A 25,996-nucleotide genomic window follows, 5' to 3' on the forward strand; every position below is an offset into this window, starting at 1 on the left:
AATCTGAATTCAACAAAGAATGTGAAAACAAGACAACAGGTGCAACTTCGCAATTAAGACCAAGCTGGAGATTTATGTGAGTGTGTGTGTCACTCTTTGCCATTGTGGGGTATTGACCATGTGCGTCCATGCACCACTGACCTGACACATGATCTCTAATTAGCTTCAGTGATTTGAAGTCACTTTGATTAGCTTGGCTGACTGCAGTTGTTTGGGCATGTTGAAACAAGAATAAACCCAAATCCAGCCCCAACTGTGTGAACCAAAGGGCTGCAGTGAGTAACTTTATAACACAGACGAGGCTAAGTGTGTGTCCACATACATCAGATCTGATTCCACTGTTAAACACACACACGCTCAGAGCCTGAAAGTACACCTCTCACCTGGTTAGAACACGAAACTCTTCACTGCTACATCACATCACCGTAAGGTCAACGCAACCGCTGAAACCACAATGCAACACAGTGTGTGGAAGGAAAAAGACGGACCACCTGTGTGATCTCATTACTCTATGAGGCATCTTATGGTATCAAAGCCCTCACGTCTGTCCCACATGTGATTTAGTGGCTACATGTAAACACTGCTACATGTGAAGTGAGCCAACATTTCACTGGCTGCACTTTGCGTTTACTGTCTCAGTTTGGAAGTCGTGACCATGAATCACAGGCCACCTCCCTACGCCACCACTACATTAGTTAGCTGGCTTTTATCAGTGCTCTCAGCCTCTGAGATGTTTCCATAGATACTCTGAATTCATCAGGAGTTCAGTTGGATTACGAGATAGATTTTAAAATAAACGTTTGATAAAGCTTGAACTAAAAAAAAAAAACAAAAAAAAAAAAGGAAAAAAGAAATGCAGTATTTGGCCCCTCTACTTAAACCCCAATGAAACCACAGACTTAAACTATATTTTACAAATTTTAAGATGATATATTCACTGGAAAATAGCAAACGCTAACTACAGCATCTTAGGCCCTCTGTTGTGTCGGGGCTGCAGTGAAGATGAATTTCTGCTACAGTGACTTTCCTGGTGAGGAATCATGATGCCACAGGATGCCCACACGATAATGGGCGACATGAGACAAAATAAACAAAATGGCATGAAAAATGATATTTAACTCATGAATGGATTTTAACCTCGTGCTCGTGGCCTTTTTTTTCTTCTTTTTTTTTTCTTTTTGCAAACTGCACCTGTTGTCTTACGTTGTCACAAAATAAGCATTTCATTCATTCACTCAAAAAAAAAAGAAAAAAAGGAAAAACAAATAAGAAAATTAATATTTACAAATATTTTGTCTGTTTGATTCTTACACTTAAAAATGTACAGTTTTGATCCTCTTCCAGATGTTGTGTGTCTGTATGGAGCTACATTAGGGTCAAAAGTTTTGTACTTGAAAAAATAAAATTTGAAACTGAAAATTCATGTGTTGATGTTGAATTTTGAAAAATACAACAATTTATTCAAAATAAAAATAAGTGTATGAAATGTTTTTTCAGGTTAAATATAATTTTGATTCACTTTGGTAATTCTTTTGAATAAATAATTTATTTTCATTTTTCACTTCCATATACAGTACAGGCCAAAAGTTTGGACACACCTTCTCATTCAATGCGTTTTTTTTATTTTCATGACTATTTACATTGTAGATTCTCACTGAAGGCATCAAAACTATGAATGAACACATGTGGAGTTATGTACTTAACAAAAAAAGGTGAAATAACTGAAAACATGTTTTATATTCTAGTTTCTTCAAAACAGACACCCTTTGCTCTGATTACTGCTTTGCACACTCTTGGCATTCTCTCCATGAGCTTCAAGAGGTAGTCACCTGAAATGGTTTCCACTTCACAGGTGTGCCTTATCAGGGTTAATTAGTGGAATTTCTTGCTTTATCAATGGGGTTGGGACCATCAGTTGTGTTGTGCAGAAGTCAGGTTAATACACAGCCGACAGCCCTATTGGACAACTGTTAAAATTCATATTATGGCAAGAACCAATCAGCTAACTAAAGAAAAACGAGTGGCCATCATTACTTTAAGAAATGAAGGTCAGTCAGTCCGGAAAATTGCAAAAACTTTAAATGTGTCCCCAAGTGGAGTCGCAAAAACCATCAAGCGCTACAACGAAACTGGCACACATGAGGACCGACCCAGGAAAGGAAGACCAAGAGTCACCTCTGCTTCTGAGGATAAGTTCATCCGAGTCACCAGCCTCAGAAATCGCAAGTTAACAGCAGCTCAGATCAGAGACCAGATGAATGCCACACAGAGTTCTAGCAGCAGACCCATCTCTAGAACAACTGTTAAGAGGAGACTGCGCCAATCAGGCCTTCATGGTCAAATAGCTGCTAGGAAACCACTGCTAAGGAGAGGCAACAAGAAGAAGAGATTTGTTTGGGCCAAGAAACACAAGGAATGGACATTAGACCAGTGGAAATCTGTGCTTTGGTCTGATGAGTCCAAATTTGAGATCTTTGGTTCCAACCGCCGTGTCTTTGTGAGACGCAGAAAAGGTGAACGGATGGATTCCACATGCCTGGTTCCCACTGTGAAGCATGGAGGAGGAGGTGTGATGGTGTGGGGCTGTTTTGCTGGTGACACTGTTGGGGATTTATTCAAAATTGAAGGCACACTGAACCAGCATGGCTACCACAGCATCCTGCAGCGACATGCCATCCCATCTGGTTTGCGTTTAGTTGGACGATCATTTATTTTTCAACAGGACAATGACCCCAAACACACCTCCAGGCTGTGTAAGGGCTATTTGACCAAGAAGGAGAGTGATGGAGTGCTGCGGCAGATGACCTGGCCTCCACAGTCACCGGACCTGAACCCAATCGAGATGGTTTGGGGTGAGCTGGACCGCAGAGTGAAGGCAAAGGGGCCAACAAGTGCTAAACACCTCTGGGAACTCCTTCAAGACTGTTGGAAAACCATTTCAGGTGACTAGCTCTTGAAGCTCATGGAGAGAATGCCAAGAGTGTGCAAAGCAGTAATCAGAGCAAAGGGTGGCTATTTTGAAGAAACTAGAATATAAAACATGTTTTCAGTTATTTCACCTTTTTTGTTAAGTACATAACTCCACATGTGTTCATTCATAGTTTTGATGCCTTCAGTGAGAATCTACAATGTAAATAGTCATGAAAATAAAGAAAACGCATTGAATGAGAAGGTGTGTCCAAACTTTTGGCCTGTACTGTATATTTTAACATTTGAGGTCTTATTTTTTTTTTTATGAGTGACAGTGCCTTCAGGGAACGTAGGAACTAAAAAAATTCTGACTCAACACTTACATACACCATATTCATGTGATTGGCAGTGTAACAATTGATGCCAGTGACAAACTTCCATTTAGAAATCTGTTTTAGACAGTACTGAGCACCAATTGCGGTATAAGAGCGATAAATTATGCCAGATTTTGCAGTTCAACAGCCACATTTTAAGTGCTGATATGTCCGATTTCCACATAGCACTGTGAATGCAGCGTAGTGTCCACTTCGCTTGCGATGATGGCGTCTGGTTGGTCGGGTCAATCTGCTGGAGCCCATACATCCAGCACACAGGTGAGAAATGTTAACTGAGTTTTGGGAAATCATAACAAACATTAAGGGGTCGTTATTGTGACAACATACATTTTTTTTGTGATGATGGTGTGAAACAGCAGAGGCACTTTGTCAACCCGCTGAGTTAACGTTACTGTCATTAGCATCAAGCCAGCAAACAATGGTACATCCTCACGGTCGGACATAAAGTAATAACATTAACAAATAGCGGTGGGGCTTTTACTCACCACAACTGCAGAGACTCCCAGCTTCATTTGAAACAAACTACATTATAGACGGTCCGTTATTTATTAATTCCTCTGTGTGTTTATATATTTACTTTTTATCCGCTCCGTTGTCTTTGTAAAGTTAACAAATTGCACCGTCATTTCAAACTCAACACTTGTTTCAAATTAAAAGCCCCTTATAACCTCGGCTGAGAGAATCCCTCCATTTTCTAAATAGGCTTTTATTCTGAAACATTTGTTAGAACTTCCTGTGGAAGATACAGTAGCTTGATAGTTTACGTATGGCGCTTCAAATGTAGCTCCTGCCATCTGCTGGAGCTTTTAGGTGACTACAACAACATGTCGACTCAAATAATAGTAAAAGTAATAAAAATAGGACAAGAATAACCCGATGACATCACACACGCCGTGAAAGCCGACCGGGGATAATTGGTAAGTATCAGCGTGTAGCGTGTACCAGGCATAATGCAAGTCCTGAGTCTGAAATATGTCTGTCAGCGAGTCCTACTCCACCTATTTAGACTCCACCTTAGACAACACCATAGGCAGCATTTCTCAAACCACATAGCGAGCCACAAGATCAGACTGATAGGTTTAACATTATCTCCGTTATTAGAACTAAACGACAGCCGTTGCTGTTTTGGAGCTGAAGGACCAGCGTTCTAAAAGTAACAGAAGTAACTTATGTCTTGTTTGAAAATGTAATAAGTATTTGATTACTCAAACAGCAAACTAACGCGTTAGGTTACTCGTTACTGCAAAAAGTAATCAAAGTACTCTAACGCGTTACAAAGTAACACGTTATACCCAGCTCCACTCGCCGTCATTCAACAAGTCAGCTGCTGATTGCAATCAGGTGTGGTCACAAACTAACAGCTGCAGGACAATTAATGAGGGCAAATGTGTGTGTGTGTGTGTGTGTGTGTGTGTGTGTGCGTGCGCGCGTGCACGCGCGTGGCATTATATCAACACGTGTGGTTCTGGTTCTGGACATGAGCAGCTGCACATTTAACAGCCACACATCACCGACAATCCGCTGAACAACGCAAGGGGTTGTGAATGAAACTTAATTACAACATGACAGTCTTGCACGAAATATCATTAACGTTACTCTTTGTAGTCGCGTAGGCATGTGAATTACAGCGTTTCATTGCAAAGAATGCATGTAACGGGTACACTTTAGCTGTTTCTCCGCCATCTCGTTCAAATGAGCCAGACGTAGGGGGCGGGTATTTATACGTCAGAGCCTCAAGCTGAAAAAGACTTCCTGTTAGGAACCTCTCGTGTTACCTTACTCATCGCACCTAACAGATCCCTCCTAACTCCTAACAGCGCAAGTGTACCCGTTACATGCATTCTTTGCAATGAAACGCTGTAATTCACATGCCTACGTGACTACAAAGAGTAACGTTAATGATATTTCGTGCAAGACTGTCATGTTGTAATTAAGTTTATTTCATTCACAACCTGTTGCATTGTTCAGCGGACTGTCGGTGATGCATTGCAGCTGTTAGTTTGTGACCACACCTGATTGCACTCAGCAGCTGACTTGTTGAATGATGGCGAGTGGATTTAATAATAGTGATAATAATGATGATAATAATAATAATGATAATGATGCTCATCACAGTGACAGTGGCAGGGCTACAGACTGGGGCGCCAAAAAGGGGGGAAAAAGGAGAAGGATCAGCTGCAATGCGCCGGTAATTTGTCACAGACAGCGGGTAAGGAGGCGGAGACAGCAATATGCCTCAAAAATCAGGTAGCCAAAAACAGAAAGAAAGGAAGCTAAGGGTCGACAGTATGTCACCCAGAATTTCAAAAAGCAAGGTGGGTTTGTTAGTGGTTCATGTGGTAGAAAGTTATGGAAGATTAACTTTGTCCGTGGTCTATAAGCTAGCTCACTTTTCTCCCCATGTTAGCTCATATGTCTGAAGAAAACTCTGGATTTTTACATTTCACTGTTCATTCATTCATTCATCCATCTTCTAACCGCTTCATCCTCTTGAGGGCCGCGGGGGGGCTGGAGCCTATCCCAGCTGACATTGGGCGAGAGGCAGGGTACACCCTGGACAGGTCGCCAGACTATCGCAGGACTGACACATAGAGACAAACAACCATTCACGCTCACACCTATGGACAATTTAGAGTTATCAATCATGTCTTTGGACTGTGGGAGGAGGAGTGCCCGGAGAGAACTCACGCTGACACGGGGAGAACATGCAAACTCTGCACAGAAGGGCTCCCACACCCGGGATCGAACCGGCAACCCTCTTGCTGTGAGGCGACAGTGCTAACCACCACACCACCGTGCCGCCCACATTTCACTGTTGTTTTAGTTAAATAATCAATACAGTCAAACGTTTAGCTCATATTCAGTCAGTTGACATCCCCTCTGTCAAAATGATGCCTCGTTCCGAACAGATACGTCGAGTGCAGCAGCAGCAGCAGTCTGTCATCCCCCAACTCCACCTGCCCCTGAACCAGTACCCCCACATGAGGAAGGAGGTGAGCAGCTGTGTGTTGAATTAATAATAATGATAAACTTTATTACAGGCTCAAATGTCAGATAAGAACAAAAAACAATACACACAAAAGATATAAAAGATGAATCTATTATTATGGAAAAGATTAATCAAAATAAATTAAATAAAAATCGTTTTACATATACATACATACATATATATATATATATATATATATATATATATATATACACATACATAACCTTTTTGTTTTGTTAAAATTCAGCTATCACTCTAATAGAAGAATTGCAGTAGGAACAGAGGAGAAAATTTGTGGTGTGCAGCAGACTGGGTGACTGCTCTCAATCCAATCAGAGAAATGTTTACATATTCTGGAAATCAGAAGATTAAATAGATCAACGACCATATAGCCTCATATATGCATTTTTTCACCCCAAATCCAATGCCACCACCTGTGAGTCTACAGTTTTGGAGATAAATTAGACCTACAAGAGGGAGACAGTCAGCAATGGGGGATTGTTAGTGAAAATCGCATTTTCTTTTGTTATTTTTTTTATAGAGTATCAGTCTTGCAGCAAATAAATGAATCTAAATTAATTCCATTGTATTTAGAGTGCTCAGTGCTTCCCCTACCTGTCAACTGTCATGTAGTTATTTTTTCACAAATATGGGAATGATAGTCAAAAATACCATCAAAATGCATAATTTTTTGTAAAATAGCATCAAAAATTTTCAACGGCCTTCCAGCCGGCTGTATATTGTGCCCAGTAAAACAAAAAAGATTGGCAACTTGAAGACATTTGTCGAAGAAGTCTGTCAGGAACTTGGTGATGTACTGGTCATTCCTCAGGATGCTCTTGGTGCTTTCATGATCCTGATTAATGCTGACACAGAACAGTTTGCTTACTGGCTCACAAAGTGTGTGAATGAAATGGCACCACCTCTTCAAGAGAAGTTTAAAAACACAAGCATCGACAAGAAACTATTAAATCTTCATATGAAGCCTCACGAGGAGCTTTTCACTAAACTGACTGGATGTGGTAAACACTGTCCATTCTGCAAAGCACCTTGTGAGGCAGAAGGAAAACAACACACTGAGCACTGGACATCACTACATCGGCCACAGGCTCTGCAGTTGGTACTGGGGAAATGAACTTGTCACTGACAAATGCTCTTCCTTGGTGATCAGTAGGAAAAGTTTCTGCTGCAGTGTTACTAAAGGTAAATGGCACTGTTACAATAAAACAAAAATAAAAAATTAAATAAAATAGGGAAGTTAAAAAAAGAGAAATAACAACAGATAAGAGGTATATGCAACTAGTATAAGAACAGAAGTAAAAATATAAACATATAAGAAAGTAACAGTACACCAGAATAATATCTCAAGTAATATCTGCAAGGATTAGTCGACTAATCGATGACTAATCAACTATTAAAATAATCGGTGACTATTTTAGTAGTTGACTAATCGGTTTGAGTCATAGAAAAGTCCTATAAAAGTACCCTAAAATACTCTTATTGCAGCTTCTTACATTCAAATATTGGCAGCTTTACACACTCTCCCATGACGGCCAACTAAAACCCTTTGGCATGAGTACCAAACAAGACATTAGATTACATCATTTTGGGGTTTAGGAGAGACAGACCGACATTTTTCAACATTTTAACACATTTTTGGATGAAATGATTAGTCGACTAATCGAAGAAATGATTGACAGATTAGTCAACAATGAAAATAATCGTTAGTTGCAGCCCTAATCTTAAGGCACTGGTTATACAGGCAAGTGCTGATGACAGCTCACTGCAACTCTTGGCTTTGGTGTAGGTGTAGATCGATGCTGAAAAAGCACAAATTGGTGCATAAAAAAATCATCAGAATACAGGAAATCAAATGTTTGATGCTCAAACATTTTCCTGGCAAAGGATGCCAAAACCCCCTCTGTTTCATAGGCTGATGCAGCACCATAAGAAAGCTCTACCAAGGAAATGTGCCCTCTGTAAGTACACACAAGAATTTCGACAATAACATGGACTCTGCCTTACCTCCTATAATGGCACTCCACAGGTATGACAGTGGGTACCCCTCTAACTATCACGCTGCCAGAGGGGGTGGGAACCACAGCAGGAAATAGTACTAGTTGGTTGGAATACACAAGCCATTCCCCATGAACCTGGATAGTAGCAAAGAAACCATGAATTTAAAAAAAATCCTGAACTCCATTTTAAATTTTTAGCTTTCAATGTCTGACAGGTTTTTGAACAGAGAGTTTGTTGCTCTCTCTAAACAAGAGAAATTATCTGAACTGTCTAACTTTTCCTCTGTAACCTCTTATGTTGCCCCCCTTCTCTCACCCTGGCCTCAGTCCCACAGTCCTGCAGCCCTGCAGAGATGACCATTTCTGAGTCAGACACCGGCCCCTTCGCACCGCAGGACCTCGAGTTTGCTCCAAGTCGAAGATACTCAAGTTTGAACGGAATACGCTTCTCCTCTCGCTTTACGGCTATTCTCACTTCAGCTTCTTCGCATTTTATTTCAAGTCCGACGCTTTCCCGAGTTTTACAACACTTTTGCCAGCAAAGAAAACGTCCCACGTAGACAGCAAAACCACCAATAAGGAGACAAATTGCCTATATTTTACCCGAGTCACCATTTCTTTCTTCTTCTTCTTTGTTTTATATTATTCTGTGGAAGAAAAAACAAGCTAGCTAGAGTTATTAATTACAGACAGGTGTGCTGAGATGTGCTTGCATGCACTGAATAGCGCTTATGCTATCTTCAAAGACTCCTACAAAAATTGTAAAATGTAAAGCGACGACTTGAAAAAACAGATTTTTCATTATAATTATGAAAGATATGATGTCTGCTACAAAATCTCGAAAATATTTTACCGAAAATAAGTGGAATTTAAATGTTTATTTCTTTCTGGATATATAAAAAGTAAATTATTTCACTGGTTTTCCCAAAATACGTTAACTCTCAAACGAGCAGCCAGCTATATTCGCAAGAATAAAACGGAGCTGACGAAAAGTGTCCACACTGGTCTCCCTAACCCACTTACAGATCCTGTGAAATGTTCTCTGATACAAGGAGACTATCTCTACTTCCATTACGGCTGTGATGGGCAGGATGACAGAGGCTGGGGATGTGGCTACCGCACCGTTCAGACAATGGCTTCCTGGCTCTGCCATAACTGTTTTCCACTGAGGGACAAACACAGACCTCCACCAAGCCTCCCAGAGATCCAGCAAGCCTTGGTCACCATGGGGGACAAACCGAGCTCGTTCTCGTGCTCCAAGGAGTGGATAGGAACATTTGAAGCTTCCCTTATCCTTGACTATTTCTATGATGTGCCCTGTAAGTTGGTGCATGTCAGAGGTGGAGGTGCAGAGCTGGAAAACATTGCAGTGGCAGAGCTGCATCAGCACTTTGAGAAGCATGGATCTCCAGTCATGATGGGAGGGGACAGGGACAACTCTTCTAAGGGGATATTTGGGGTTTGCACTGGGGACAGAGGGAGCTACTTCCTAATTGTAGACCCTCACTACTATGGATGTCAGCTGGAGAAGACTGAGCTGCAGAGACGGGGGTGGGTGGCGTGGAAAAGGGTGTCATCTCTGGATCAGTCCTCATTTTATAATCTGTGTTTGCCTCAGACTGCCAAGAAAGGAACATAAATTAAGTGACAGACCTATTTCTGTTTCAGACTTACAAATTAATTATTATTTGTGAGGATGAACTACAGACAGAGTGTTATTAGGACAGACCCTGACAGCATTTATGATTTACAATGAGCTGTAGTGCCATCCTGTGGGGGAAATCAATTATTACAGTGTATCTTAAAAACAAACTGATGAAACTAATTTATCAACTTCTTAATTATTGCTCCAATAAAACTGTTGAATCTCAAATCTTCTTGGATATAAATGAAGTATGGTTTCTTACGTAGCTTCAAAAGTAAATGCTTCAGTTTGTTTTCATTTAGAAATTCTTTCCATGGTGTGAACATGCAAATTAAGGCCATTCATCAACAGTTCTGGATTAGGATTTAAATGGGACATGATTTTTTTAGTGTGAGTGGGTGTGGTACTGATGGTTTATTATCAATATTATGATTAGTATTTGTAAGTCACCTTATAGGAGTTGTACATGTTTAGGTTATATTGGACTTTTGACAATAAATTAATTGTTTAAGTCATCTTTCAACCAAATGTGCTTAAGACTGTGCGACAACATGCGGCTTTTATTTGTCCCATGTTATTGTAAACTGAATGTATTTTAAATTTTTGAGTGTTGGTCTGATGAAACAAGCAATTTGTAGACGCCACCTTTGGTTTGTGGGATATTGTGATGGACATTTCTTTTACTTTTTCCTGACATTTTACTGACCAAATGATTAGTTGTAATTATATTCTGCAAAGTTATACATATTTAGAATTGCCTAATCGTTATATTGACATTTAGACTTAGCTTTTTTTTTTTTTTTTTTTTTACAATCATTAACATGCTATTGCCCAATCTGGGGTCCGTTTCAGAAAGGAGGTTCAACAAACTCTGAGCCTAACCCTGAACTCTGAGTTGAGTAACTCTGAGATAGAAACTCGAGGTTCATTGAAGAAAACCTGCTCCCGACCAGGTTAGGTTCACAGAGTCAGTTGCCATAGTAACTGACACCAAGCTTCAGTTACCTTTCTTTCTGAAACGGGCTGGAGTTACTCCGCTTTCTCTGGTTTAAGTTACCTCTCTTTCTGAAACGGAAAACCCAGAGTTTCCCTCATTTCAGGGTTAACAGACTCAGAGTTTTCACCAAACCTGCTTTGTGAAACGGACCCCTGTAGTCATATTTTCAAAACTCTAAACACAGTTTGCACCACATTGTCTGTTGTGGACCAAACCTACAATTAATGACATGATCACAGAATATGCAGTCAGTTAAAATGTTTCTAAAATGCTTAAATGTTCTTTACATATAAGCTTACCAGGGGCGAAAATCCCATTTCATAGTTGGGGGGACAATAAACAGTAAAATTTTAGAGAATACTTCCAGGGAGGGGGGTCAAGGAAAAAAAGTTGTAGCCTGTCTTTTATACAGCATCTTTTACCGCAATTTGACGCTTTAATCTTTTCTCTATCTCTCCAACAGGCAAAGTGAATGTCTATACTAACTAAACTAAAACTAAAACTAAACATTTTCTGCAATTAAACTGGTAAACTAGTTAATAAACAGTGTGCTGTGAGATCTGCCGCTGCGCACCTCACAACCGTGCGTAATAGTCGCGCATAATGACTTCTCCATCGTCAGTTAGACTGCACATCTCTCATGTTTGTCTCACTGACAGGTGGAGAGCCTACAGACAGGTACCCATACGAGCCGCTCTGCCACTGACTGCTCTTGTTATGTCCTCTCCCTCTTCTTTCTCTCCTGTCCTCTCTGACTATCACTAAACTCTGAGCTTAATCATTAGCTTTTAGCTTAGCAGCACTCGTAATTGAGTAGGCTTTTGAACAATGCAGGAGAAATGTTGCAGACAGTTTATATTATCAGCCTGGGCCTGGGGCTTGGTGTAAACAGTAAATGGGATGTGTTGTAACTTGTGTAAGTTAAACTGTGTCTGTGTGAGTGAACATCTTACCCTGCGATGCGCGATGTGGGCAGTGGTTTCAGCCACACGCTGCTACTGCTGCCAAGCAGCCCCGCCCGTTGGAAAGAGTGTGGAATATACCACTACTAGGAATGGGAGGGGGGGGACTAAATCTTTTAAGATTTAAATAGCTCATTATTGTGCGATTATAATGAGCACCGCTTACATTGTGCTTTCAATAAATACTACTGCACTGTTCAAAAATGATTAATTGTGTCTCAAATGATTCTATGTGGGTACAGCTTTCCTGAAGGGGGAGTCATGTCCCCCCTGTCCCCCCCGGGATTTCCACCCCTGTTGTCTTACCAAGTATCAACATGATGTATCCTATTTGTCTTATTCACAAATGCTTGCGTAAAGCATAAAGCGTCAACTTGTGTGACAACAGCAGCTCAAACACTACTGAAACAAACAACTGATGGCATGTTTGAAGAACAGCTCATTCAAACATTGAGATAACTTATTAATAGGGCTGGGTATCGTTCAAAAATTTTCGATACCGGTACCGACACCGATACTTTGATTGCGATACTGGTTCCTGAACGATACTTTTTTCGATACCAATTTCATAAAATCAGTTCTAACAAAAAGAAATGACATGACGCTTGTGGTGATTGGCTGCGAGCAAAACCATAGAAACAGTCATTTTTTCTAGATCTGGGTACAAAAAGAACCGATTGCAGCCTCAACAGTGATTTCCTAACAAACTTGTATAACTCTGCAACACAACAGAATAAACCACCTTGTGTATTAAGGGATCTGAGGTGGATTTTATTATTTTTGACTCAATTTACTGTAAACACAGTCCTCGTTTCCGAGAAACCACCTGACCATAAAACTATGTCTGTCAATGAAAAGATAAACTGGCTATTCCAGCAGTATAAAGGGAGTCTGCACTGCAGGGTTGCATTGGCACAAGCTGTGAGGTGTGGCACGTTATCCTCTGAACACATCATTTACCCATGAACACTGTAGTCCCGGATAAGAAAATGTGGGGCGTCTGTGGCTTAGTGGATAGAGCAGGCGTCCCATGTACAAGGCTCTTGCAGCGCCGGGTTCGACTCTCAGCCTGTCACCCTTTGCTGCATGTCTCTCCCTCTCTCTCTCACCCCTTCACTTTTTGATTTTTTTTTAATTTTATATATTTTATTAATCCCTGAGGGGAAATTAAATTTTTTCACTCTTTTTGTCATTAACACACAGGTCCGAAAGACACACACATGCACAAACAGGACCTATACATGCACAAAGTGGAGAGATGTCAGAGCGAGGGGGCTGCCTTGGTTAGGTGCCCCGAGCGGTTGGGGGGTTCGGTGCCTTGCTCAAGGGCACCTCGGCAGTGCCCAGGAGGTGAACTGGCACCTCTCCAGCTACCAGTCCACGCTTTTTGGTCCGGACGGGGACTGAGCTACTGCCGCCCCACTTCACTACCCTATCAATTAAAGGCAAAAATGCCCTAAAAATATCTTTTAAAAAAAGAAAATGCAAAACTGCTGTGCTCACATCTCTTCCTCAAAGGTGGATAGACTCTGCCTTCATAGTGTTTTATTTTTCAGTAACAGACTGAGATACTAAATTTCATGTTTATATATCAAGTTTCCAGAACACATTTTCTTCTTGAAAACTAATGGGTGAAAAAACAACATTCCCTGAGATTCACATTGAAAGCTCTATCCTAAGAAGGAGAAGATACCCAGGATCTTTCTTTATGCTCTTTAATAGCATGATATCACAAAGCTGTCAGAAAAAGAACAGTTCAAACAGCACGTCACAGAAAAAAAATGTAATGTGCAATAGGCTATAATAGCCTTAATATTAAAATATAACAATATATAAACAACATAGTTAAAGTTCCACTGATTGTCACACACCTGAGTGTGTGAAATTTGTTCTCCACGTTTAACCCATCTCCTGAGGGAGCGGTGAGCAGCAGCAGTGCCGCGCTCGCGCTCGGGAATCATGTGGTGATCTGCCAAGCACGGAGGCAATGGGTCCCATTTTTATAGTCTTTGGTATGACCCGGCTGGGGATCAAACCCAAGACCTCCCAGTCTCAGGGCGGACACTCTACCACTAGGCCACTGAGCTGTAGAAGAGGCTGGTCTTCTTCACACTGCATTGTACAACCTTTAATTTCCTCACAATACAAAATAATATTACTAAAATTGAGAGTGGCCTTCCTAACATCATTAGGTAATGATAGTGACAGAATTAAAAGGGAAAAATAAACAATCCACATTTCAAAAACATTTATGCTTAAATAGCATAAGAAGTGCATTTAATGAGTCAAACACACTCAGACTTAGTCAAGCTGATGTGACGTGTATCATAATGCAGTGGTTGTACCACATGATGAGGAGTCTGTAATCTGTCTGTTCCTGCTCAGAGGCAACAAAAGACTCCACAGGCTGTGTTGGATTTTTATGTTTGTTAGGAGAGGTCAGCTGGTTGCTGCACAAGTGCACATGAAAAAGCATTAGGCCCGAACATACTGGTGGCATGGTTTTCCCCTTTGCTGAGTCAAATCTTAACTGTGTAATCTTTTTCGAGCCACCTGGGTATGATTCATACTGGTGTACTGATTCATACTGGTTTCCATTTTAGTCCCAAGTGCTTACATGCAGTACATGATCAGATGTGTGTGCGTGAATGAGTACAATACATGAATGCATGAAACAATGTGTAAATGAGTATATTAACTCAACATATATTTCAACCTTAATCAATTTATGTCGGTGAATACTTACTGATTGTTATTTTAATCACTCTTTGCAGTTAAGGCTCTATTTTTACACTACATAACCTTATGCATCCTTCATTTGATTGGTTTAAAGGAAGTGGCCAGGCAGTCAGGAGATGATGTATTAATAATGATCTGAAAATTCAATAGAATTAAAAATCCCCCCAAATTATGGAGAAGCACATTTCTCCAAACTAAGAGTTGTAGTATAATCTACACAAGACAATTAATTTGTGAAGTGATTCTGGAGAGGCTACACTGCATAGTATTGAAACATCAGCTTGTTCTGATGAAATGTACGTTGTAGCTTGCTGTCTACCATACCAAGGTAAGAAAGTAGTTTTCATTTATTCCCACTTGCACAATTTCACCACCATTTCCATCTTTTGAACAAGGTTGATCTTTGCTGTATTCATAGGTTACAGGATTACCACCCTGCACACACAAATATACAAAAACACTTTTAAATTAAAATAGACAAACAGTTCAATTGGTAATTGAAAAGAACTACTTCATACTAAAGGAACAAATAAATCAAACATTGTGTGATTCTCATGGCCACAACACTGACTTTCTAATAAACTGTCTTAATGCTGCAACACAGCAGAGAAACTACTTTGTGTACTAAGCTATCTGATGTGGATTCTAACAAGTTTTTTGATGCAATTTACTTTAAACTCAATGCTCGTTTCTGAGAAACCACCTGACCGTGAAAGTGAAAGTGACTATCCCAGCAGTATAAAATAAGTCTGTGCTGCAGGGCTGCATTGGCACAAGTGTTGAGAGGCGCTTTAACTTCTGGAGACATCATTTACCTATGAACACTGCATTGTTATGAAAAGTCCAGGATATGAGAATGCAATACTGCCATGGTCGCATGTTGTCAAAAAAGTGGGTTGCCATTTGCCTTTGTTTTGTAATTGATTTTACTATTATGTGCCTAATTGGAGGACCTGATAAAACTGGGAGAGAAACATCTGGGCTACTATACAGACAACCAACGTTGTCATTTTTACTGACTGACCAACCTGTTTCTTTGCCAGTGATCAACACTGAATATTTTACAGATGAACAGAGTTTTTCAGGTATTCCTCCTTATAAATGCCATACCACCAAGCCCGGGCAGTACAACGAGTAGTTAATGATATATTTATGAATGTTGTCGGAAATACTGAACAAAGTCTTACTGTAGTTATTGTGGTGATGTTAAAGCTTTATGTGCATCTATTCAGCTCTTATCAAATGATGATAGCAGGTGTGGAATTGGTACATAGCCATGGAGTAAACACAACATTTTCAAAACTTTAATTTCCTACTATACTATATTATTATTTATTATAAGTACAGTTATACAGTTTCTATATATACAACTATAAATAAAAGCTCAGACTGTCTACAACATCACACATGCAGTGCAACATAAATGTTTGACACTTTACTTAGACTTTGCGCTGACTGTCTGAGAAGTAAATTGTAATGAAGACATTAACGTTGGGCTGTATTCTTCTGGGATACAGCAACACCACTTATACAAACCACACACAGTACTGCACTACACCATAGGACTTGAACCAATATAACAATGCCAATTTGTTACGTTTATTTATGATTACATCTCAACTCAACCCAACTCAACTTTATTTATATAGCCCTTTAACACAGCCACGGCTGAAACAAAGTGCTATACTTAAATAGACAAAGCAACACAGGGACATAAAACAATTAACAGGAAATAAATACTAAAATAATTGTTTATTGTTTTTAAAACAATTTTTAAATTTTTAAACAGTTTTTAAAACAATTTAAAAACAATAAAACAATAACTAAAACAAACCATAAAACACTAAAACAGAAGCAGAGTCTCATGCGGAGTTGAAAGCCAAGGAATAAAAATGGGTTTTTAGACGAGTTTTAAAAATGGACAGTGAGGAGGCTTGTCTAATGAGGAGGGGTAGCTCGTTCCACAATTTAGGAGCGGCAACGGAGAAAGCTCTGTCCCCTCTGAGCTTCCGTTTGGACCTCTGCACCTCCAGAAGCAGCAGATCAGCTGACCTGAGGCACCGAGCAGGAGCGTAGGGGTGAAGAAGCTCAGAGAGGTAAGGCGGGGCCAGACCATTTAAAGATTTAAAAACTAATAAAAGAATCTTAAAATGGACTCTAAAGTGCACAGGTAGCCAGTGGAGGGAGGCCAGGATGGGAGTTATGTGCTCCCTCTTACGTACTCCAGTTAACAGGTGCGCAGCTGCGTTTTGCACCAACTGGAGACGTGCGAGGGAGGACTGGCTGACTCCAAGATAAAGTGCATTACAGTAATCCAGCCGAGATGTAATAAAGGCATGGATTACTGTTTCAAAGTGTTGTTGTGCAAGAAAAGGTTTCATTTGCCAACCATACAGCTGAAATAATCAGTGGTGAGGTTACCTGCTGCAGAATAGCTATATGTTTATATATATATATATATATATGTGTGTGTGTGTGTGTGCATTTGAATATGGGGGGCAATGTGTCTCCCTGCTGTCTGCAAACCACAAAGACATTGTTGTTGCAAAGTAGCTGATAGGACTGAAACTATGGTGTTTTACTAATTCAGCGGATAGCGGCAGGTGTGTATAAGACAAAATATACATTTTGCTCTACCTCCTATGTCTTTGTTGGAATTAGAATATATTCCAAATTTACTAAAGGTATCACTATACAGATTTCTTATTTTCATGGGTTGAGGACAAAGAGGCGGCGCACTGGTTTGTAGGGTAATTTTCTTAAGCAATCATAAAACAGTCAAGTCTGACATAATGCATTCTGTTTTCATGCCGTTTGTTCTTTTTTATATGATGTAGATGTTTTGAATTTGCAAAGCCCAGTCATGTGAAGGGGGTGGAACTGGGGGTCTGAAACAAGACTGGCATAAATTCATGTTGTTATTTGGAAAATAATGCCGTCAAATAGGCTGCGTAGTATTTTAAACTTGGTGGGAAATAACACCTCGTTTCTCACAACTTCCAGTGAGAAGCTGTTTGAATAACCCGGAGCGAGTGCAGGATGACCATGTACCCAGAATGGAGGTAAACAGTTATTTTCTACATCTCCATAAGATACATAAAATGAAATGGGAAAACTGTATGGGTGAGAGAGTTGATTCATTCCATTGCATTACATGTTTATCATTTATCAAGGAAATCAGTGATGAAGACTCAATTATAGAGCTTTACAGTGAGGAAGCAAGAGTGACTGTCAGCAGACTAATGCGAGTGATAAAGGTTGGCTTCATACAATCTAATGTTGAGCACAGAGGCACTAAATGGTGTGCTGTCTGCACAGAAAGTAGCTTTGAGTAAAATCATTATTATTGTTATTTCCACAGTGCCCTGCCCTACTTTGAGCAGCCAGCAAGTGTCCTCTGCTGGTGAAGAGGAGAGCTACATTGAGATCAATTGCAGAGAGGAAGAAAACATGCAGGACACAATGGACACAAACAGCTCAACGCCAGGAGCACAAAACCTGATCCATGTTGATGAAGAACTGAAGAATGATAGAATAAGCCAGCCTGTCGTAACATCTGCACACACAAGTGAGTAAAAGTAAAGCATTGCTATAAAGAAACAAAAGCAATAAGTCATAAAGTTCAACCAATAGTGTCAATGTTCTGACTCTGTGAAGGCTTACAAAACAATAATTGTGTAAAAAAGGAGTATAGTAGGTTTGCAATGACATCATTTGTCATGTGATAGCAATAAATAAAATGAAAGCAACTGAAATCATCAGTGATAATGTCAGATAATGTATATTTTGTCTTGACAAAGCTGATCAAAACAACAAAGAGTTCAAAGGATATTCTGATTGTTTGTGGACATTCTGAATTTAATATTATAGTTATAGTTCAGGAATGAACAGAAGTTTAGCTCAGTTAGCTCTGTGAATAGGGACCCAGACCAGTGGTGTGTTGCAGTGATGGCTGTCCTTCTGGAAGTTGCTCCCATCTCTACAGAAGAACTCTGGAGCTCAGCCAGAGTGACCACCAGGCTCTACCAAGGCCTTTCCCCCCAGTTGCTCAGTTTAGTCAGGCGGTCAGCTCTCAGAAAAGTCCTGGTTGTTGGAGGCTGCTGTGCTCTTGGAAACCCTCAGTGAAGCAGACATTTTAAAACCATCCTGATATCTGTGCCTCAAAACAATCTCTGAGCTCTGCAATTCTCTTATATGCATTGTCAGCTGTGAGACCTTGTAATCATCCCCATTCAATTGAATTTAATTGTGACTGATCTTGAAGATGGCCTGAGGGCTGAAAAGTCATCTGAATGAAAGAGCAGTGCATATAGAGCCAGAGTGTGCAACCTTTGTTTATACTTTCATACAGTTGAATTTACCACAGGTGGATTTCAATCAAGGTGTAGAAACATCTTCCAGTTTACAGGAAATAACAAAATAAAGGCAACAAACACATGACAACTGCTAACTTAACACATCGACTATTGAACATTGAGGTCATTTACAAAAGTTGTTATATCGTGTACACAGGACAACAACAACCACAAATACAGTTTTCTGGAGGTTTGTAGCTCCCTTTAGCTGAAAAGCAAAGGCAGGATGCAAAATTGTGCTTCCGAACATTTTGGCATGTATGCATGTGTCAGTTACCTTTGGATCCATGTTTTTCTTGAAACACTTATGATTAATTTAAAATAAACATCTTTATATCCACAGAGACACAACTGGAGATGTTATTGGAGGATCTGGGGTTGGAGCAGCACTTAACAGAGAAGCTATCCCTGAACACAGTACAGTACTTCAGATTGATGAGAAGACTGTTACGAATGAACCTGCCAAGTGTCATTCAGATCTTCCATGGTATTTTCTGAAGAAACTGATGATGGTTAATGTGACAGCTAGGAATATGAAATGTACAGCTGCATGTGAGTCAAACTGTGATGAGCCGTCAGGGAATACGGAGTTAGATCTTGATGATCTGTTCGTCAGTCAACATTCAGATGACATGTTAAACCCCCTTGACATAATCACTGCTCTCTTTCTGTGTTCTGATGCTTTTGTACAACAGGAAATGGCACTCAAAATGTCTATGTGTCAGTTTTCTGTGCCTCTGTTGCTTCCCAATTGTGACACAAAGCAGTGCACACTCATGCTTTGGGCCATGAGAGACATTGTTAAAAGGTACAGACCTCAGTCACTTTCAGAGTCCAAAGGCTTCATTGAACAAAGAATTGTTCTCTCTGAACTTCCAATGATATCTTTTGTGAGACTGGGTGAGTGCTCCCTGTCCAAGTCAGAGATCCTCAATAAGCTTCTGAGCAATTCTCAGCAGTACCATGATACATTTGTTCACTGTGACATGGAATGTGGTGACAGTCCAAGGAGAATATCCAATGGACTGGTTGAAATGACTTGGTACCTTCCTTGTGGGAACAAAAACATGGATATTTTCAGTGAGCCAGTAGCTGTAGCTAACCTTCGTGGAGACATTGCCTCGTTTGAAACACAATTTTCTTTTTTGTGTCAGACATCAGCAGCAGTTTTTGTGTTCTTTGACAATTTGGACTCTGAGTGTGAGCTGCTCACCAACCAACACCACAAGGCACAGATCTTTTTGGTGGGTAACCATCAAAGTAAGCACTTCAGTGTTGATGCTGTAAAGAAGGTGGCAACCAAGTTGGGTTTGAACAACAGCAACATCATGTTAAAGACTAAGCAGATGAATGATGCAGACTTTGTCAAAAATCTGGGGAAAACGGTCAGCAATGTAGTTGAGAACTCAAGTATGAAAATGCAAATTGAGCAGATGGCTGACATTGCCCATGAACTGGGAATCTTGGTTGATGAAGACTCTTCAGAGTGCCAGACTGCCAAGAAAAATGCAGATGCTCTGAGTGAAGAAATTCAAGACATCCTTACATACAAAGACACTCAGCTACCCTTGCAAGGCCAAATATGGAAGGAACTGACTCGCTTAGAGAAGGAACAATTTTGGCTCCGAAATGTTGGGTCCCAGAACATAGAAAACTACAAAAGTGACCTTGAGGTACAGAAAACAGAACTTAGGAATAAACAGAACTCTTGTGACATGTCAAATGCAATGACATGTTTTATCAACGCAATATCAAGCCCAGGGATAGAGAGGTGCTATTTCCTGAAATGGATGCGAATGAACCTTGATAACCTGTCTCGAGAAAAATTATCTGGTCTCCGAGATCAGTACAAAAAGAAATGCAAAAATTCTGAGAACAAAGAGGAGATCAAAGAAATCGACAGACAACTCTCCAACAGCTCACTGGGGACTGAACACTTCTTCCGTGAAATGGGTCAGATCTATGAGGCTTCACTGTCTCTTCCAGAAACAGACCCATCACGTAAACAGTTACAACATCTGCCCAAACTATGTGCAGAATTGTTACTTGATGGATTTCCCCTTGAGCTTGTAGATGGAGATGCCTCCAACATACCTCTCAGATGGGTGAGTGACGTCCTCTCTCAGCTCAATGGCTTGGTGTCTCCTAAGAACAAGATACTGGTGGTCACAGTTCTTGGAGTTCAGAGCACAGGAAAGTCTACTCTCCTCAACACCATGTTTGGAGTGCAGTTTGCAGTCAGCAGTGGGCGATGCACTCGAGGTGCCTTTATGTTGCTCATCAGAATCAATGAAGATGTTCAAAAAGTCCTCAACTGTGACTTCATGGTGATCATTGACACTGAGGGCTTAAAGTCACCAGAGCTTGCACAACTGGATAATAGCCATGAGCACGACAATGAGCTTGCAACACTTGTTGTGGGGCTGAGTGATATCACCATCATCAATATCGCAATGGAGAATTCAACAGAAATGAAAGACATCCTACAAATAGTTGTGCATGCTTTTCTCAGGATGACAGAGGTGGGCAAAAAGCCCAAATGTCAGTTTGTCCACCAGAATGTGTCGGATGTTTCAGCTCATGAGAAGAACTTACAAGACAGGAAACTGCTCTTGCAACAGTTAAATGAGATGACCCAGGCAGCAGCCAAAATGGAAAAGAAAGAGGAGAACATGAGCTTCACTGATGTGATGGAGTACAGTCCAGACACTGGGAACTGGTACATTCCTGGACTCTGGAATGGAAACCCACCAATGGCACCAGTCAATGCAGGGTACAGCGAAGCTGTATATGAGCTCAAGAAAAATGTAATCCAAATTTTGGGACGTTGTGAGTCATCTGCTAATAATATCTTGGAGTTTACAGAGTGGATGAAAAACCTGTGGAATGCAGTAAAGCATGAAAACTTCATCTTCAGCTTCAGAAACAGTCTGGTGGCTGATGCATACGTGAGGCTGTGCACAGAATTCAACAAATGGGAATGGGAATTCAAAAAAGAAATGTACACATGGGTTACAAATGCTGAGACAAGAATTTCCAATTTTGGCAAATTTGCTGTGGAATCTGAGATACCTGACATGAGAGAATTTCTTGACCATTTGAAAAGTGAAGCGTGCACAGTGCTGACGGAATGGGAGACAAAGCTTCTTGACAATTTGACACAGTACTTCAAGCAAACAGAGGGTCACGTCTATCTAGTTGAAGGATACAGAGAAGACTTTGCAAACAGTGCAAAGAGCCTTCGACAAGAAATGGAGAGGTCTGTGTTTAATCAACTCACAGCAACAGCTGACATCAGACAGGGAATGACAGAACTTGATAAAATCAAAGAGAACCACGCAAAAGAATTAGAGGGCAGAGTGTGTGCATTGATTGAACAATGTCGGGGAAAAAATGTGGAGATGACAGACGAAGAGCTTGACAAAGAATTTGATAAGATGTGGAACAGAATGGTGAAGGAACTCTCCTTCTCTAAGCAAAAGCCTGCAGATGTCTTTGCAAGTGTGTACCACTACCTGAGAGAAAATCTAAGACATAGGGGAAGTCATGTCTGTCAATTGCTCAGTAAAAAAACCCTGTCAGAATGTGGACTTGTTCCTTTCAGATATACTGCAGAAGGATTCTTCAACCAGTTGAAACACAAAATCACCAAGTGGTTCAACACAGAAGATCACATAAAGACTGTACAGCAAATGGCTGACAGTATCATAGCAGATTGCAAACAGTATGTGACTGGAAAAGTGGAAAGAAAAAGCAATTACCATGACACTTACATTCAGGAGATCCTCCACATGATTGACGAGAAGCTGCAAAACAATAAGGAAGTGAAGACAGATGCTGAGTTTGAAGTTTCTCTGAAACAGCACATCTGTGGAGATGCAGCCAGACAGTTTCAGAAAATGCATGAAGATTTCATATATGAGAATGATCCCTACAGATGTCTGAATGAAAACAAAGCCAAGTTTCGCGCTGATTTTAAAGATGTGTTCCATAATCAAGACCAGTGCCAGAAGAAGGCAGAAGAATTCACAAACCGCTGCCTGAAGCCTGCAGTCGAAGACTTTGTCAAGCGTTCCTTGGGTCCTGATATCTTTGGTGAAATGATGACAAGCCAGCAGTTCAGAACACGAATATACCTCCAGTATACAATTTTACTGGATCTGCTCACAACGAATGACTTTAAAAGTTATCTGAGCTACACTGGCTCATATGAGAAATATGTAAAGAAATGGATCCTTGACCAAATAGTTGAACGCTTCTCAAAAGGGTCTATCATGTTTGAGCTTGAGGATAAACATGTTCAGTCAAGCATCAGGAACATAACTAATGCTATCAGCAAAGCTAAAACCAAAAAGAGTTGCAACTTAAGAACATTTGTTGAGGATGTCTGTCAGGAACTTGGTGGTAAACTGGTCATTTCCCAGGATGCTCTTGGTGCTTTCATGATCCTGAACAATGCTGACCCGGAACAGTTTGCTCACTGGCTCACCGACTGTCTGAAGGACATGGCAGAAGCTCTTACAGAGAAGTTTAAAGAAACAAACGTCCAAACAAAACTAAAACAACTTCATGTGAATCCTCAGAACGAGCTTTTCACCAAACTGATTGGATGTGGTAAACAGTGTCCATTCTGCAAAGCACCTTGTGAGGCAGGAGGAAAAGACCACACTGAGCACTGGACGTCACTACATCGGCCAGAGGGTCTGGGCAGATACAGGTGGGACAGGACAAAAGAACTTGTTACTGACGTATGCACTTCCTTGGTGATCAGTGACAACCGTTTTCGCTGCAGTGCTACAAATGGTGAATGGCATTCTTACAAGCTTTACAAAGAAATTTTCCCTGACTGGAAAATTGTTCCAGATGTAAGCCTTCAGGCATCAGACTACTGGAAATATGTGATGACAAAGTTCAACAAAGAGTTTGCTGAAAGATATGAAGCAAAGCCTGCTGATATTCCAGACACTTGGAGAGATATCAAATATGAGCAGGCAGAGAAGAGTCTCAAAGAGTCATTTAACATCAAGTGAGAGAGAGAGAGAGAGATAGAGAGAGAGAGAGGGAGAGAGAGAGAGAGACAACATGCTTTGTGATTATAGAGGTGCACATTTTCCTACATAAATTAATTCCGTATCTGCTCAAGGATATCTTGATCCCACTTGTTTTATATGATATAGAGAAGAGTCACAAATAGTAACATGCTGTATGTAAGAGGACAAGGTTTAAGATGTTGTAAGTTGACTCAAACACTTTACCACAAAGGCTTACAATAAGGAAATTACTGCAATTGAAACTGCATTTAACATGTTAAATATAAATAATCAGCTCTAGCTCTGTTCCTGCTGATGATGACATTTTAAATACTTTGCATACTTTGAGTCAATGTACCTTTAGGAGCACATATTGGAAACATACTTATAAACATACTTAATGTTGGCAGTTTGATTAAATCAGACTTTGAATGCATGATTTTGAGTGACAGAAAGTTTTCTGTGTACTGCAACTATAAAGATGTAATCACAGATAATCAAATGTGATATGATTTTTTTTTAATGTTTTTGTTTCTATGAAGTATCTGAGGCAGGATATTTAAATGTCTTTCTTTTTTTTTAACACCACTCAGTCTTTATGTGGTATTGTCATAACAAGACAGAATGTTTTGCTTTTAATCTTAAGTATATGTGATTGTTTGACCGAAAGTTAGGATCTAATTGTCTTTGTTTCTGAGCAGTGTTTGATGCAAAATATTTAGATTTTCAGTGTATTAAAGGACCATTCATTCTATTGTATATGTGATATCATCAGTGTCAATACATTATTAACATTTGTTAACTGCTTTAATAAAGACTCAGAATGAGTTATTATTGTCTTTATTGAATTCAAAAACCCAGGAAGTGAGTGCTGCTACTAAAATTCAGCTTGTGTTCTGTCTGAACACACAGTAAGGGCTCATTTATACTCCCTTTACCAAACTGAGAATAGATGCGTCCGTTTCAAACCTTGTAAATGTCCCTGCCCTCACACTCATACCATACGTCCTTTATGATGGCACAAATACAGCCAATAGATGGCGCTAGAGGGCAGAGTCAAAAGTCTCACACAGCAACAAGTGAGTGGAATCTGGAGGAGGTCCTAATATTTTACCTTTTAACAGAGGCAACATTGTCAGCAGTGATGGTCTGTGAAGCCATTAAATACATTGCAATAGGTAGACTGAGAATTAATTTTTGACTATATAACTGATTTGTCTTTGTCTTCTGCTATGGTTGCACCTTGCTTGAATTACGCTTCCCTGCCCCTATGATCTCCCGTGGTACTGCTCCGTTTTGTCTGTATCTGTAAGCCTTCAGACAACATGTGGAATTATGGAAGAAATGAACGCAGACTATGGACAGAGGGCTCCGTCTGTGTCCTTATACGTTTCTAATATTGAGCATAAATGAGCCCTAAGAGTCTACAGCCATGCTAACAGCTCTGTGAGCCTACTCAGGTGCAGCTGTACTTTGAGCTCAATGCTAATGCCAACATGCTAACCTGCTAACAATAACAATGCTAAACATGCTGATGTATATAAATAATAATGTATAATGGCTAACATTTCCTACTTAGCACAAAACACTTCTGTATCAAATCTCATGGCCATCCATCCAATAATTGAGATGGTAGTTGAGACCTTGCACTCACAACCATACATGCCTACTCATGGTGCCGTTACAGGAAAAGTCAGGGATCATCAAAGTCATTCAAATTCTTTGCATGTAAACCAGGACTGTCTGTAGAAAAACATGCTAATCTGTCACATAGAGGCTGCAGTAGTTCATATTAAAGAAAACTTTAATATGAAATCACTAATGTCAGTGAAATTCATCCAAGGAAGAAGTTGGACCACCTGTGTGATCCTGCTATATGTGGGACTGTATGTGAGGCACCTCATGGTAGGCTATCAAATCCCTATTGTCGCTCCCACATTACTTGGTCACATGCAA

The 25,996-nt window shown here is 40.3% G+C and overlaps 2 protein-coding genes across 2 annotated transcripts; both read left to right on the forward strand.

The window, feature by feature from the left end:
- The first annotated feature begins 6,193 nt into the window (after positions 1–6,193).
- LOC117250843 (ufm1-specific protease 1-like) lies at positions 6,194–10,185 on the forward strand. The gene is made up of 4 exons (XM_078164128.1): positions 6,194–6,298; positions 7,127–7,316; positions 8,640–8,741; positions 9,266–10,185. Exons 1-4 carry the CDS (start codon positions 6,194–6,196, stop codon positions 9,949–9,951), a joined length of 1,083 nt encoding a protein of 360 aa, XP_078020254.1. The 3' UTR covers positions 9,952–10,185.
- A 7,854-nt stretch (positions 10,186–18,039) lies between these two features.
- Positions 18,040–24,867, forward strand: LOC117246380 (up-regulator of cell proliferation-like). The gene is given in 3 exon segments (XM_033610240.2): positions 18,040–18,223; positions 19,354–19,421; positions 19,424–24,867. Coding segments are annotated over 3 exon segments (4,803 nt in total). The 5' UTR covers positions 18,040–18,105; the 3' UTR covers positions 24,041–24,867.
- The last annotated feature ends 1,129 nt before the right edge of the window (positions 24,868–25,996 follow it).

Source organism: Epinephelus lanceolatus, chromosome 22, assembly GCF_041903045.1.
Source record: "Epinephelus lanceolatus isolate andai-2023 chromosome 22, ASM4190304v1, whole genome shotgun sequence".
In the NCBI taxonomy this organism is placed as follows: Eukaryota; Metazoa; Chordata; class Actinopteri; order Perciformes; family Serranidae; genus Epinephelus; species Epinephelus lanceolatus.

Bases quoted from the DNA above. Each gene is read 5' to 3' on its own strand.
- LOC117250843 (XM_078164128.1), top strand. From the start codon at position 6,194: ATGATGCCTCGTTCCGAACAGATACGTCGAGTGCAGCAGCAGCAGCAG. The intron at 7,317-8,639 runs GTAAACACTGTC...CCCTGGCCTCAG, and splicing joins CACTAAACTGACTGGATGTG to TCCCACAGTCCTGCAGCCCT. The intron at 8,742-9,265 runs GTTTGAACGGAA...TCAAACGAGCAG, and splicing joins TCCAAGTCGAAGATACTCAA to CCAGCTATATTCGCAAGAAT.